The following is a 14425-nucleotide window of genomic DNA, read 5'->3' as shown; positions in this document are numbered from 1 at the left end:
CGTATATCACATTTCCCATTAAATGACTTTTTTTTTTACTCTGTGTAGCAGTTTTACCTCATTTTGTACAGTCAATTAACCATATCTGTCTCCCTGGGTGTGTGCTCTGATACTCTGATGGAAAGAGAAATGTGTCAGATGATGAACACTATTTGAAGTGGGGCGCAGAAATGAATAGGAATACGGACACCGTCATTATTGTAATAAATTTGATTAAATTTCCAGGAGTGAGATGAGGTACATGATTATTCACATGGAACTGAGCAGTCACTGTAACTACAGATATTATGATATATCCCGAAGGAAGGAATCAAATTAAATATTTTAATGTGTATTACAGAATCTTTTCAATTTTTTGACATAGTTTAATTCAAAAATATGTTTTCCTAACAAAACAGTGTTTTTAAAGAGGTAAATACTCCTGTTTTTAGTCTCAACACCTCCCTGGTACATTATGAAGATGAGCAGGTATATACTAATTTTGTAGGTAAAATTATCAAAATACATGTGTATCCTGAAAGGAAAATCTATTATGAAAATAAAACGTTCTAGGTTTTTTATAATCTATCATTTTCAGGATTGAGAAGTGGATGCTTTTCAATGGCTTAACTAATGGAATGGTTTGATTATGGCATTCAGTAATATTGCGGGTAATTATTACTTATGTAATTATTACTTATATATTTATTTTACTATGGCCTTCTGTGAAAAAAATTGCATTATTCTATAAATGTGTATCTCTTTTACATTATATCTGATTCACAACAAAATAATTCATTTTGTTTTAGAATGTTCAGATTTCATGATTTCCTTGGATTTCCCTCCGTATGCTTGTAAAATACTGCATGAAATCATGTCCTACTGAGCACCCAACAGAGGGGCTCATTCTCCACATGCGGCAAACACCATGCTTTACATGCAAAAATGTGTGTGTTTGTGTGTATTTGCGTCTATGTGTGGGTGCATGAGCATACATGCGTGTGTGTGCATGTTTGTGTGTGTGTGTACTCGTGTGAAAAAGTAGGTGTTTGTTTCTGCGTGTTTGTAACTAGTACACAGCATATTGTGCAACGAAGAAAATGTAATATGACCATATTTGATTGCCCTTGCATGGACTGTGAGAAATAAGCCAGAGCATTTGACTTGTTAAAAGGAATGTTCTTCAATAAGAACCTTGTGATGCCTGACAGAACTGGGACGTGGCTCTCCTTGTCAAAGCTAATAATCGATTGCCACAGCACGCTAATCTGACAGCACACTCACAGTGTGTGTGGTACTATCAACACAAGCGCCATTTTCCCCTAAATTATTAAAGATCACAGATTTTCCCAAATCTGGAAAAAAAATTACATCTCTAAAAGCTGAAGTGAAAGGAAAAAAGCAATGGCATGGCAACAAATTTCAGATTTTGTCTTTTATATGACCACCAGAACTTTTTTTTTTTAAAAAAGTCTCTTATTCCTTTTAAAGAGTGTTATATTAACGATGATGAAAATGACAATCCTAACAACTTGAGCTGAAAGTCTTTAAAAAGTCACCCAACGGGAGGGGGGATTGCACTCCAAATTTAGCCACCCACATTTGGCGCGTGAAAAATGTGGATGCGGCGCATTGTCTTCGGCAGTTTGTGCAGGGGGACGGGACCCATAGATTCTCCCAGGGGTAGGAGACAATCCTCGGAAGTGTCCCCATTACTCATAAAGACAGAACATTAACAATGCGGGACCGGAGGATCTGTGCTTATCTGGGCCGTGGCAGCGCTAGAGGGACATGCCGCTGACGCCACGGGTTTAGAGTCACATTTTTTAACCCGACCGAAGGGACATGAAACGGATAAATTGAACCGCTCCACTCGATCTAATCTCTCAAAATGTACACGCCCTCTCCCCTCCCTTCCTCCCTTTTCAGTAAATAATTGTTTTGATTACACATGTGTGCTTCTATGTGAGCCATCTGAGCCCTGATAACAATCTGTGATGTGTCGAAAATCTGCCTAATAAAGGTACTAAAAACATTTATGTGACAGCTATTTGATGATGTCCCTGGAGATAATACTGCCATTTGCTCGCAATCATGGGCCCTGCACCTTCGCTGAAGCTCTGAAGCCATATCCCTGACACATGTGACAGAGGCCCTTAGCAGCAACCCAGCTCCAAATAAGAAATGAGAAGGAAGGAGAAAAACTCTGGCTGTGAGGCCAGTGTCAGCTCACAATATTTGTGTTTGTTTAAAAATATGTTGCGGGTCGATATTTGGGCTGCAACATTCTGGCTTTTCTCATTGTGCTTAGGTATCTCTGAGGAGCCTGCCCACTCTTGAATCAGGAGTCAGAATTGTGTTTAACGAGTACATTTTTTTACTTCAATCAATTCTGCATGCATTTGAGATTTATGTAAGTGACATTTTGTTGCATGCAAAGGACCTTCTTATTTGGATCCATGCTGGGCAGGTATTCCTGTTCCCGGATTTTAGAAGTGAGTAGACTAGAGCCGCTGCTGAATAACTTTTCTTTCCATCCTGGCACAAACTCATGACTGTAATGGGCTCTGGGGATTTTCCATTTGTTCAAAAGCTGGTTTGCTTATGTGAGATGTGCATTTTTCTAGAGACAATGATCTGAATCAGTGTCGTCTAACACTGATTTAATGAAGACCTTGGTAGTGTTTTTTTTTTTCTCAGACACAATGAAAAGAGCAAGATGACAAGAAAAAGAACGGACATGCAGTCCTTTACATGTTTGTAGACAGTGGGGGCGTTTACATGGAGCCTAATATTCTGTTAATAACTGGATTCAAGCTCAGTTGGAATGAAAATGTCTCATGTAAACACCTCGATCAGAATGAAATACTCCAATCGGATCGAGAATTCCATCGGATTGAAAGAGGTGGTGTAGATTTCTGATAATACGTTTGATCGGAAAATATTAGCCATGTAGACGCTCAATCGGATTGCCTTCTGCACTTGGAACTTTCTGCGCATGTTCATTACGCGAAGTAATGACATACTGACATTTTACTATGCATGACAGAGTTAAAAAAACATGGCGGCCAGTGCAAGAAATTGTTTGACGACGGAGACCACGCTTATGTTAAACATTATGTCCCATGCCTCTTCCTCATTTGGTGATCGGATCAGCTGCTTAATGGGTCCATTCACCATCCCTTTGCAGAACATGTACACAAACATTTTCACAGTGCTCTTGTGGACTCTGAACTGGTTCAAAATAACGGGGTATTCTGGACAGCTACCCAGTTCGTAGGCCTATAGCACAATTGCGGCTCGCATTGTGATAGGAATGGGAGCTCTAACTGTAACCTCCTTTGGTGCTGTGTACACCTCTGTCATTGAGCATAACTTCATGAATGACTGCCGTGTCATCCTGAAATTGTCTCTCCATTCCAGATCTGTAAATTCATGTAGGACAACGTTGTCCCACCAGTCCTTACTTCGGACTTTCATCCACATCAGTCTTGTTTTGGCGGATGGAATGGGCAGCAAAGGTATTGTTCTGCACAGGACAGTATCCCGGCACAAAGCACCCCATGCTCGCCTTCTCTTATTCAAAGAGGAGATTTCTTTTGAATTGTTGCTTTATTAGAATTGAGAAATGTTTGCCTATAATACGCAGCACATCCATATTTGAAGCTGGCTATGTGGGAATGCTCGATGCGGGATCTTGCGCATGCCAGAGTATCAATTCTGATTATACGCTTGTGACATGTAAATGCACACAAACTATCGGATTGCTTTCATGTAAACAGTATGTTTGGAATCATCAAGTGGAATGATTTCATTCTGAATGAAAAAAATGTGTGCATGTAAACGTAGCTAGTGTCTCAATATCTTCTGTAAAAGCAGACAATTCATTTCTGTAAGAACTGGTCTGCATAGCAAGGTTTTCCTACAAATGTGTTTTTTTCTCCCCATGGACACAAAACATTCAGTTGAATTTTATTAGTCCACCTTTATTTGACCTATTTTATATGAGGGAAATTAAATAATAACTGTAGAAATTTTTTCTTTTTCACACTTACAACTTTTCATGTCTAACAGAGCTACTTACAGTGTCACTTTGGTATGCTGGTAATTACACTTATTTTCAGAACTTGCTGGATGAAAATTCATACCAAGGAGACAGATGCAATACTAAGCACTGTGGATACAATTGAGGACCATGGAAACTAGTCAGTTCCTCTCGGATGAAAAGGGCAGTTTAAATTAAATTTTATCCCCTTGCCACTGTGTAAAGATGTCTCACTTTCTCCCATGTCACTGACAAGTTCAATAGTGATCTCTTGAGACTCTCCATGCATACTTCTGCAGGCACAATGAATGAGCTTGGAAAGTTTGTAAAGGCCTCTCTTGTACCTACTCCATGGTGTTGATTATTCTCATTAGTTCAGCATTTCTCGTATGTCAGCCCTGGTGTGTGCAGACTACTGAGTTGTGGGTTTTGTTTGGACTGAGCTAAGTGGGGTGATTACTGCGCAACTGTGATCGGTGACACCTGCAGCTGCCAGGTAATCAGAGAGTCACTCAGCCTCCTTGCAATATATCCTCACAGATAGAAACTTGACAAGGGGCATTTTGGATCCTCCTTTTGTTAAATCAGGTCCTTGGTATTGGAACAACTCTTCATTTGGTTTTGAGATTTGCAAACATAAATAAAGTATTCATAAAACATCTGTGTCTTTTTAAAAGAACACATATACGTAACTGAAGTCACATGGTATCATATGTAACAGTTGTGTAACAGTAATTTCTGTGTAATGATTGATGTACTTGCATCTGTATACTTGCTTTGTGGCAATGTGTTATGGTGTAATGGCTGTAGGATCCCAAGGAATCTACCAGGTCTGAACTTTTTGGCTGATATCTTTTTGTGGTAAAACAGACACAGATTTGTTGTACCAGAAAAAATATGTTTGGTTTAGAAATTATAGTTACATCCTTTTTCTTGGATCCTAAACTGTTTATTCAGAGATTCACCATGAAAGCCATGGCCATCCAGGTACTCTGGTTTCACAGAGCAAATTTATTACAGACAAAGAGCTCCTTTCCTGTGTCCAGCCCAGTGATTCTGGGATGAAGACATCTTAACAATGCACTTACTAACTTACCTTCTTCATTCATTTTTCTTTCCTACAATAATGGGCATGATTTATGCTGAATTATTTCTCAAATGGCTCTGACCATTTGAGAAAACTCTATTTTTTAAGTATTCAGTAGTAGGGAACATTAATTTTGAGTATATTCCAACACAGTGGAACAAGCAGATTGAGACTGGTGGAAATGTAAATCTATAAATAGCTAATGTAAAACTATGAATAGCCTGTAATATCAGTGAAGCTTCTGAAAACTATGAATGAAAAAATATACTGGCAAGGCTGGAGCTTCAGCATACAAGAATGCTGTTTTCTTGACCTCACTGTTACAACAAAAATCTCTTCAGCAAGAACAGTTTTCAGCTTCAGCTCAGGTAAAAATGTCTTGTATCGTACCCTTTAGGAATTATCTTGATAAAGGTTATATAAAGACATATAGATCTTCTTTCCTCCACAAGCTGAACAAAAAGGAAAGAAATTGTTGAGGAAAACAAAAGAGAAATTTCAGTCTCTTCAGGCTTACTTACCATCAACGCAAGAAGGTTTGTTCCTTGTTGTTCCGGCCACCTTCCCTGGTAGACAGGAGCACTTTACAGTCTGGGACCGCTCCTCGATTCGGTTTTTGTTACAGCACCTGTGAGCTGCAATGACCTCACATGTTCCACCCTCTGAAAAGAGACAGCCATGGTCACTCATATAAGCAGGTTAAACATACTGTGCATGCATACAGCGCCTTGTAACACCATTCAGACCCTTGACCAATTCTCACATTTCCTTGAATTACTAATGATACATTCAAATTTTTTTCTGTGTGATATTTTAAAACGCTGAAACTCAAAATGTATTGTTTTATGGTGACCTTGGTTTTATGTTAGAAATTTGTTAAAAAAAAAAAAAAAACAGAAATACGCTGTTTGCATATGTATTCAATCCTGGTGCTCTACAAACTCCAAGTTTACACAGATGAAAAAATTGCCCTAACGAGAACACAATTGCCTTACTATTAGACCAATTACCTCAACCTGTGAACCATTAAAATAATTGTAACATTTTCTGGATGAAAACCCCACTATGTTTAAGGATCATTTGTCAGGTTGTGAATCTGAAGGAACGATGTGAAAATGAAGACTAAGGAGCATTCTGCAGAAGTTAGAGATAATGTTTCACCTACGCATAAATTAGGAAAAGGATACAAAATAATATCCAAGTGTTTGGATATCCCAGTGAGCACTAAGGGATCAGTAGTCAGGAAATGGAAAGTACATCAAGCAACCCAGACACTACCTAAAAAAGGTGGTCCCTCAAAACTCAGCATCCAAGCAAGAAAGAGACTTGTGAGAGAAGCCATGGAGAAGCCAACAATCACTTTCAAGGAGCTACAGAGTTCAGTGGCTGAGAGTGGAGTGAAGGTGCACCAGTCAACGATATCAAGAGCTCTGCACAAAACTGGCCGGTATGGGAGGGTGGCAAGAAAGAAGCCATTACTTAAAAAGAACCATTTCAAAGCAAGTCTCGAGTTTGCCAGAAAGCTAAAATGTGGGAAAATGTTTTGTGGTCAGATGATATGAAAACAAGAGGCCAAAATTCAAAGGACTATGCGTGGCGCAAACCTAACACTGTCCATGCCTCAAGAAACACATGCCTACAGTGAAGTATGGTAGTGGCAGCATCATGCTGGAGGATGCTTTTCATCAGCAAGGACTGGGCATCTTGTTAAAATTAAGGGAAGAATGGATGGAGCAAAACAGGGATGTAGTGCAAGAAAACCTGCTTCAGTCTGCTAAAAACTGAAGCCTGGGAGAAAATTCACTTTACGGCAGGACAATGCACAAGCGCCAGGCCAAAGCAACATTGGAGTGGCTCAAGAACAAAAGGTGAATGTCCTACAGTGGTCCAGCCAAATCCCATTGAGAAACTGGTAACTTATGTAGCTGTACACGTATTGCACAACATCTGTTCATGTTTATTTTTATATACCTCATTCATTCCATCCTTACGCCACTCCATGTATGTGTCCTGCACTACTCTTGTTGTTTGTTGTACCGCTACTGCTGGATGGTATTTGTTGTTGTCACCTTGAAAATCATTGTATGTACGCACTATGAGAGACATAGGAACCGGAGTCAAATTCCTTGTATGTGTAAAAGCGTACTTGACCAATAAAAACTGATTCTGATTCTAATTCTGAATCTGTGGCACTGTTTGAAAATTGTAGTTCACAACTGTCATCCAACCAACCGAAAAAACCTGGAGCAAATCTGCCAAGAAGAATGGACAAGCATCATTCCAAAACAGTGCGCAAAATTGTTAAATACTTACCCCAAAAGACTTCAAGCTGTTATTACAGCAAAGGTTGGCTCTACTAAATATTAATGTATTGGGGTTGAATACTTATGCAAACAGCAGTTTCAATTTTTTATTTTTCTTAAAAATATTTAACATAAAACCAATATCACCTTACACCATTCTTTTTTAGGTTCAGTGTTATAATATGTGTATACATAGAGATAAAGTATATATCTGTCTTATATCTATGTAAGGCCTGAAAGGATTTCTTACCACACCTGCACATACTGTATCTGCATTTTCTTGTGTTGTTTTGATGTTCTATTTCTCATGTGCAAGTCACTTATAATAGATATTTTATTCTCTGTCACTTCACAATGCAAATAGCTAAGCGTCTTCATTCTCCTAACAGATTTGAATTTTTTTTCCAGCATGCTCAAAAAACCCCCCAAAACAGCCTTCATCCTGGCAGAAATTTGAAGCAGTCTTTGAGTTTAGTGCCTTGCCTTTCTGAAGACACACATATGGTATTGATACAGTGGGATAATTGAGACATGCTCCCAGGGCTCTAAAATAAGCCCTGAGACACAGAACAATTAAGTGCTCTCTCATCCATTACACTCAAAAAATCAGCGCCGCTGCTGTAATTCACTCATGGAGTTTCAAATAACCAGCCTTCGAATGAACGTTTGGAGTGACCATTACTGAAAGGTGAGATTATCATCATTGCTACGAGAGAAGGCATCCCTTGACAGATTGACAGTTTCTGAAAAACGCTGGATTAATTAAGGGAAACAACAAACACAGGAAAAAAATAACAAAACAAAATCAATCTTCGCTGTCTTTGTGGCTGCTGGCACACGCTGAATGGCACAGTGCGAACGCAGGGTCCCTGGGAGTGGTGCAGAACGGAGGCTGAGAGGTTCCGCAGGGGCTGCGCTGGGATCAGTGTGTGGGGGGGTAGGGGGTAGGGAGGGAGGCACGGGCCTGCAGAGCCCTTGCTGGCACTGCGAGTAACGACAGCAGGACTGGAGAGCCCCTTCGCACAATTAGAAAGCGGTCGGCTAATTCCGCTGGCAGGGAAGATCAGCAGGCCCCTCCTGCTGCCCGGGGGAAACTCTTTATCTCTCCATGACAGCCATCGCATCATCGCCCCGTCCAACAATTAAAGCGCGGCTCGACCAAGGATGGGGAGGAGCGATCTCTCCCGGGATGGAGGGAGCATTAGATAAATAAACGCAACAGAAACCACACTCATTTTCCCAAAATAAGGTTTTTTCCTTATTTTTTCTTTTGGAGATAAAACGCATCAATGAACTGGTGCGAAAAGCAAAAATTGTTTAGGTTAGTTGATGAAGTAAATGATTCTAGCGCCAAGTTTATATTCTCAGACCAGTTTGGAAGCATCTCATTTAACATTTCCATCACATTAGCTAGTGAAATGCACAACTATAGTTGTTCACTAAACTGAGATTTAAAAGAAAAAAAAAACATTTGCAGAGATGTTGCATTCACTGCTCTCCAGCCCCATTAATGACAGTCTCTGTCAGTGTCAATGTCACTTTTTAAAAGCCGGTTGTTGATATGAAAGTACATGGATTGGAAGCAGACAACAAGCCATGAAAATACAGCAAAAATCCCTTAAGTGTGCTATAAATACACTGAAATCCCACAATTTTGTCTCGCATTAATATTTTATTGTTGGTTTCCTGCTTCCAAGCCTGTGGCCAATGAAGCCCTTACGATTCCCACCTTGGTGTGTGGGAAATGGAGAGAACACAGCTGCCTTTCCCCCCTGGACTCTTTGAAGATGTGTTTCTGTAAAACCACAGCAATCTGATCTGGCTCCGTATTCTTACATGGATCCTCGTAACAAACAGAACGCATTATCACTGAGGATCTACATTCCGGCGGTCTGGTGAACGGGCATTGAATGCCTAACCAGGTGCTCTCATCACCTTCGCTCTGCAGCTACAATCTGTGTCCGCTGTGCTCATTTGCACCAGCCAAATGCATTTTGTATCCACCCACCACAGAATCGCATCACTGCAGTACAGTAATTACCCACAAATTCATACCTAGATGCCAGATCATTATATCACAGCAAACAGCTTCATATCCTTTCCATGCATGCACGGGAAAGCGGGAATGTAGGCATCAGCCTGCGTTACAGTGTCAAAGGAGACACATTTAAAGCCTCATCTGGGTCAGAATGGTGGTCTATGTTATCTGTCACTGTGCACATCTCCACAACTCAATGGTAATCATTTCCCATTTCCATACACCCCAGAGCACCTTTTTCAGGAATGGAGGAGAGTTAAGACTGTTTGCCTTGCCAGAACTGATGTAATATAAGAGCAAATACAGCAGATCAGAGGAAAAGTGTAATTAATTTTTGTTCTGTATGCAATGCAGGGTTTGCACAGGCTATCTAATAAACAAACATACAAACCATACATTCAGCTCTTAACAATCACACCTATTCTTTCCTCTGTGATGCTGTAGCGGTGTTAAGAGTTATAAATGATGACTCGTGGTGGGATTGAAAACTTTCCCCTCTGACACTGATGAGGAGTTAATAATGTAACTGTGTGGATCTACCCAGTGCATCCTGCAACACCAAGAGAGGGCTCTTCATCAAAATGATAAACAGGGCTTCATTTCTTTCATGCCTGCTTCGTGTTTGCTTGGGAAGTTTAAGGTCAGGTGAGAGGCACTCTGTCTGGCCACCAGGCAGACATTAAACCACCCTGGACCATCTGTGCACAAAATGAGCCATACATAATGGACCCTCCCCGCAATGAATGGGTAATAATAAAGAGATCTGTGCACAGTCGTCAGGACAAATGTGCACTTTGTCATCGGTTATGTGCTCTTTTTGCCCATTTATGAGAGGAAGTCTTCATTTAATTGTAGACCATCACTGGGTTTGCCACTGGTGAGGCTTTGTTAGACACAGGAGAGTGTTGTGGATAACTGTAACATTGTAGTTCTTTTGTATGTATGTATTTATGTATATGTATATAAAGTGAGTGAGAGAGAGATAACTGACTTTGTTTTCAGAGAAAACAACAAACCCTTAAAGGAGTGGTCTAAACTCAAGGACTCTCATTTTATACATGGAATACTAAAGTACTTGGGTACTAAATTTGTTCTACAGCCCTAAATTAGCACAGATAAAAGGGTATTTATGAAGACTGTGTACACATATCTGCCCTGTAACTGTTAATGACCCATACAAAAAATGTATGTATTAAATATAGTTTAGAGAATATATTTTTATTTCAATATATTGAAAATATATTCTTGTCAATCTGATATAGTGCAAATATACTTTAAATGCATTTGCAATATATTCTCAGGCCTGAACAACATATTTCTGTATGCATTACAGTATATTTCATCTTCATGTGGGAAGTCACAATGGAAAACTGCACTTATGCAAGTATGTTTCATAGACCACTCCCAAAATCATCACTATATGGTGAAGATATACATTTAATAAATCTATTCATGCAATGTTGTTACCATGGAATATTACTGTCCAACTTTGAAAACAAAAGCAAACAAATTTCTATGACCCTAAGTGGACAACAATAGTGCCTGGGACTGAAAAGTTGTGCACAAGTTGGAAATAATGGTGCATAGAATTAAAAAGTTGTTCATAAGAAGAGTGAGTGTGCCTGCAGCTTGAGGGGAAATGGCTGTTCCTGGCCTTACAGGAGAACCTGGGTGAGCAGCACTCTGGATTGTCATATTGTGACAGTGACATGCTGCTGCCTAAGACAGACACGTCTCCAACACTCATCCCTGGATTCAATCAAAAGTCACAGTCATGTTATTTTAAAAAAAAACCCCTTCTGTCAACCTCCTGCTGAATTCGTCTGGGAGGACTGTTTTTCCCTCTATTGAGTTGCACTTCCTCTACAAATTACTCGGCGGTTTTCATTGAATACAGGGCATTATCATTCCACATTTAAGAATCCTTATACTTATGCTTCTTTAGGTTGAAATCCAAAAGCTATTAATTTTTTTTTTTTTTAAATCACTGTTCAACATTTTTCACCTCCATAAAATGCCAAAATGTAATTGTGAATTATTTTCATGTCAGCTTGTACTATTTTATTTATGTTCAACAATTGTGCAAATATTTACGGAGTATAATGAACAGTTTTCTGGCAGTGTAGACACATTTCTTTTAATATAAATGCAGGTTAAATAGCTCAACTCATATGTGTTATTTATTACTTAAGTATGTGTATGCATAAACCAATTTGTTTCGCTTTGGGCTGAAGGAATTGTGTGTAAGATGCAGTTCACTGTAAAATTTCAATAAAAAAAGATTTTTTAATGGACTGTCATTTATGCAGTCAACTTTCTAAAGGAAACAGAGCTGTGTTTCTGCCCCACAGTGCTGTTATTCAATCAACGGGAAATACTTGTGTGTACGGTTTTAAGTATGCCTCAATTTTCCAGCATTTCCATGCAGCTTCGTGCATTGATAAATCACACGCTTTGCATGAAAATGTGCCTATGCATGGTTAAGAGTGAAATTGATAAATGAGGCCCCAGGACCCGGGACCCAGCTGGGCTGCTCTGGGGCTGGATGATGAAACATGCTGCAGCCTCCGTAGATGAAATTTACATCTGGTGTTTTACTGCAGCTACAGCACCATAGCATGCAACAACCAGGCAATCAGTTATACTCAAGAGCCACAGTTATTGCACTGTGCACTAATGGGGTTGGCATACAGCTCGCTCTTTTAAAGAGGATAATGGGGATTTTTTTTTTTTGGGGCGGGTTGAGGGTGTAAATATTTAATCAAATACTCATATTCTTGTTTTAGCTGACAAGACATGTGGATACAGAGAGAAAAAAAGAGGAGAATTCAGAATAAACCCCTTGATTAGCCCAGATTAGCTAAAACTGTACTTATTTAATTTTATCATTCAACATGTGTAGTGAGTCACTGAAAGTAAACCAGAAATTGTGTTACATCGAAAAAGGGAAACATATATCATGCATCCATACATATACAAAACAGCAGCAATAAACTGCCATTTGCCAATAATGTTTACTTTGAAGAATACTTGTGTATTAAACTATAACTCACGGTGTGTGTGCTCAACTGCACAAGAACAACATCAACAAACTGCAACATCATTAATGAAAATGTAAGTGTGAATGTTAATGAAAAAGTTATCTAGTTTTGTGTTTCCTCACCACCATGTACAGAAACCCATCAATGAAAAGATCGAGGAGTCATTTTTCACCCTGGCCATCCCATAGACAGCGCTTATTTGATTTTTGGATGAAGAACTTGTGTTTAAGAAGATCAATGCTTCATTATCTTAGGTCACGCAAATAGGCAGTTAAAGGTCTACTAATGAGAGACTTTGGTGGAAGATGGTATTCAACAAGAAAAAAAGAAAAAAACCTTCACTTCATTTAACTACAAAAATGGTATTTTTTCCAAAACCTTCTTAAATCAAATACAATTACACAACTAGCAGAAAAACCCTTTTATAGACCTATCATAAAATCCCAGTTCCCAGGTTGATCAAATCATGCATTCCGCTCTCCACTAAAGAGTTCTAACAAGGGATCAAAAAGAGAATCAGAGATACCAGCATTTTATATTTCAACCATGCTTATTTAATGGGAAAACATATGATATAATAAATTGCTTTGTTGTTTTTTTGTGGTCAGATTGAGCTACTTCCAAAAAGATACTATGTTTTAAATGTTTACATGTGTAGCACTCATACCTCATTGCCGTAAGGCTTGGAATTCAGAAGCTGAATGCACACATGGTAGTCACAAAATTATGTGGAGTATTTACTAGCAACATGCTAATAATTCACTTTTGTGTAGTAAACATAATTTAATAGCGAACAATTCATTAGAGTTCATTTAGATCTACTCTTTGGATATAATATTTCAGTAGTATACTTTTAAAATAATGCATACTATTGATTATCTCACACAAAATATCTCAGGCAAAAATGGCTGTATTAAAAGGATAAAATTTGTGTGTGTGAAAAATAATTAATTTTTCATCTGAAGGTGCTCATTCTGATTCTTGTATAGAATATAATATTATAGTAAAAAACGATCAAAAGTTACAAACATATTTGTCTGTCAGTTGAAAACGTACATATGAAGAACCAAACATCAATAACTACCCACTTGCACCGAAACTTTCATTACCAGCACATGTTACTTCTGGTACATGAGAGGTAGACATAAGCAAATTGGAATCCCATATGTTAAAGGAGACTTTATATTTACCATGGTATATTGATAAAGTACTCACATCATAACTTTGTAATGTCTCTTTTTCATTGCTTGTCAGAGCTGTAAAAAAATGCACTTGTTTTCTAGTCAATAGCTTTGTATCACATATTTTGAATGTGCCGTATAAATTTGAACAGGCTGCTCTTTGTCACCGCAGTAACACCGGCTCCAGATACACTCGCCTCCCCAGAATTAACGCAGATGTAATCTATGCAGAGTGCGAGTGATTGGTAATTATTGAGTGACTCCGTGAGTACCTTCAAGAGTCTCTCAGACTCAGTAGCAGCCATTAAGCAGTAATGTATCGCAAGAGAAACAAACAACAGGGTCAGGGCAACTCAAATAAATCATTTAAGCTCTTCTTAGCATAAACAGCTTAATTATACTTTAGTCAGGAGAAAATTGCATTTTCCATATTATGTTTTAACTGGGAATTTTAACTAGCCCCATTACTGATTCAAATTCAGAAAGCTCACAAAAAAAAAGATACCGTACCTTTTTAAGCATCAAATCTGTTTAGTGTGTCTGTGTGAGTACTGCAGCTCTTTTGAGCCGCTGAAGATCCTGTTTACTGCTTTAATTGGCATGTTCAGACTATGCAGCACAGAATATAATGATGCTCTCCATAAATAAATAAATACAAATACAAAAAAACACCCTTCACTCATACCTTACATTGATGTACCTGAGAGGTATCTTCTATTTGAACTCTGTAAGAAAGAGTAAATAACAATTT

The 14425-nt window shown here is 38.7% G+C and overlaps 1 protein-coding gene across 3 annotated transcripts in view; it reads right to left on the bottom strand.

Annotated features, from left to right (window-relative positions):
• LOC118780000 (chemokine-like protein TAFA-1) overlaps window positions 1-14425 on the bottom strand; it is a 119085-nt gene that overhangs the window by 17586 nt on the left and 87074 nt on the right. For all 3 annotated transcript variants that reach the window (XR_005005044.1, XR_005005043.1, XM_036532385.1), the window contains exon 3: window positions 5633-5773. Coding sequence is in view for 1 of the 3 variants with exons in the window: in XM_036532385.1 (XP_036388278.1) it covers window positions 5633-5773 (141 nt within the window). In the remaining 2 variants the exon portion in view is untranslated. The remainder of the gene's footprint in view (window positions 1-5632; window positions 5774-14425) is intronic.

This window comes from Megalops cyprinoides, chromosome 6 (genome assembly GCF_013368585.1).
Source record: "Megalops cyprinoides isolate fMegCyp1 chromosome 6, fMegCyp1.pri, whole genome shotgun sequence".
NCBI classification, from domain to species: Eukaryota; Metazoa; Chordata; class Actinopteri; order Elopiformes; family Megalopidae; genus Megalops; species Megalops cyprinoides.
This window is presented reverse-complemented; position numbering and strand designations above follow the sequence as displayed.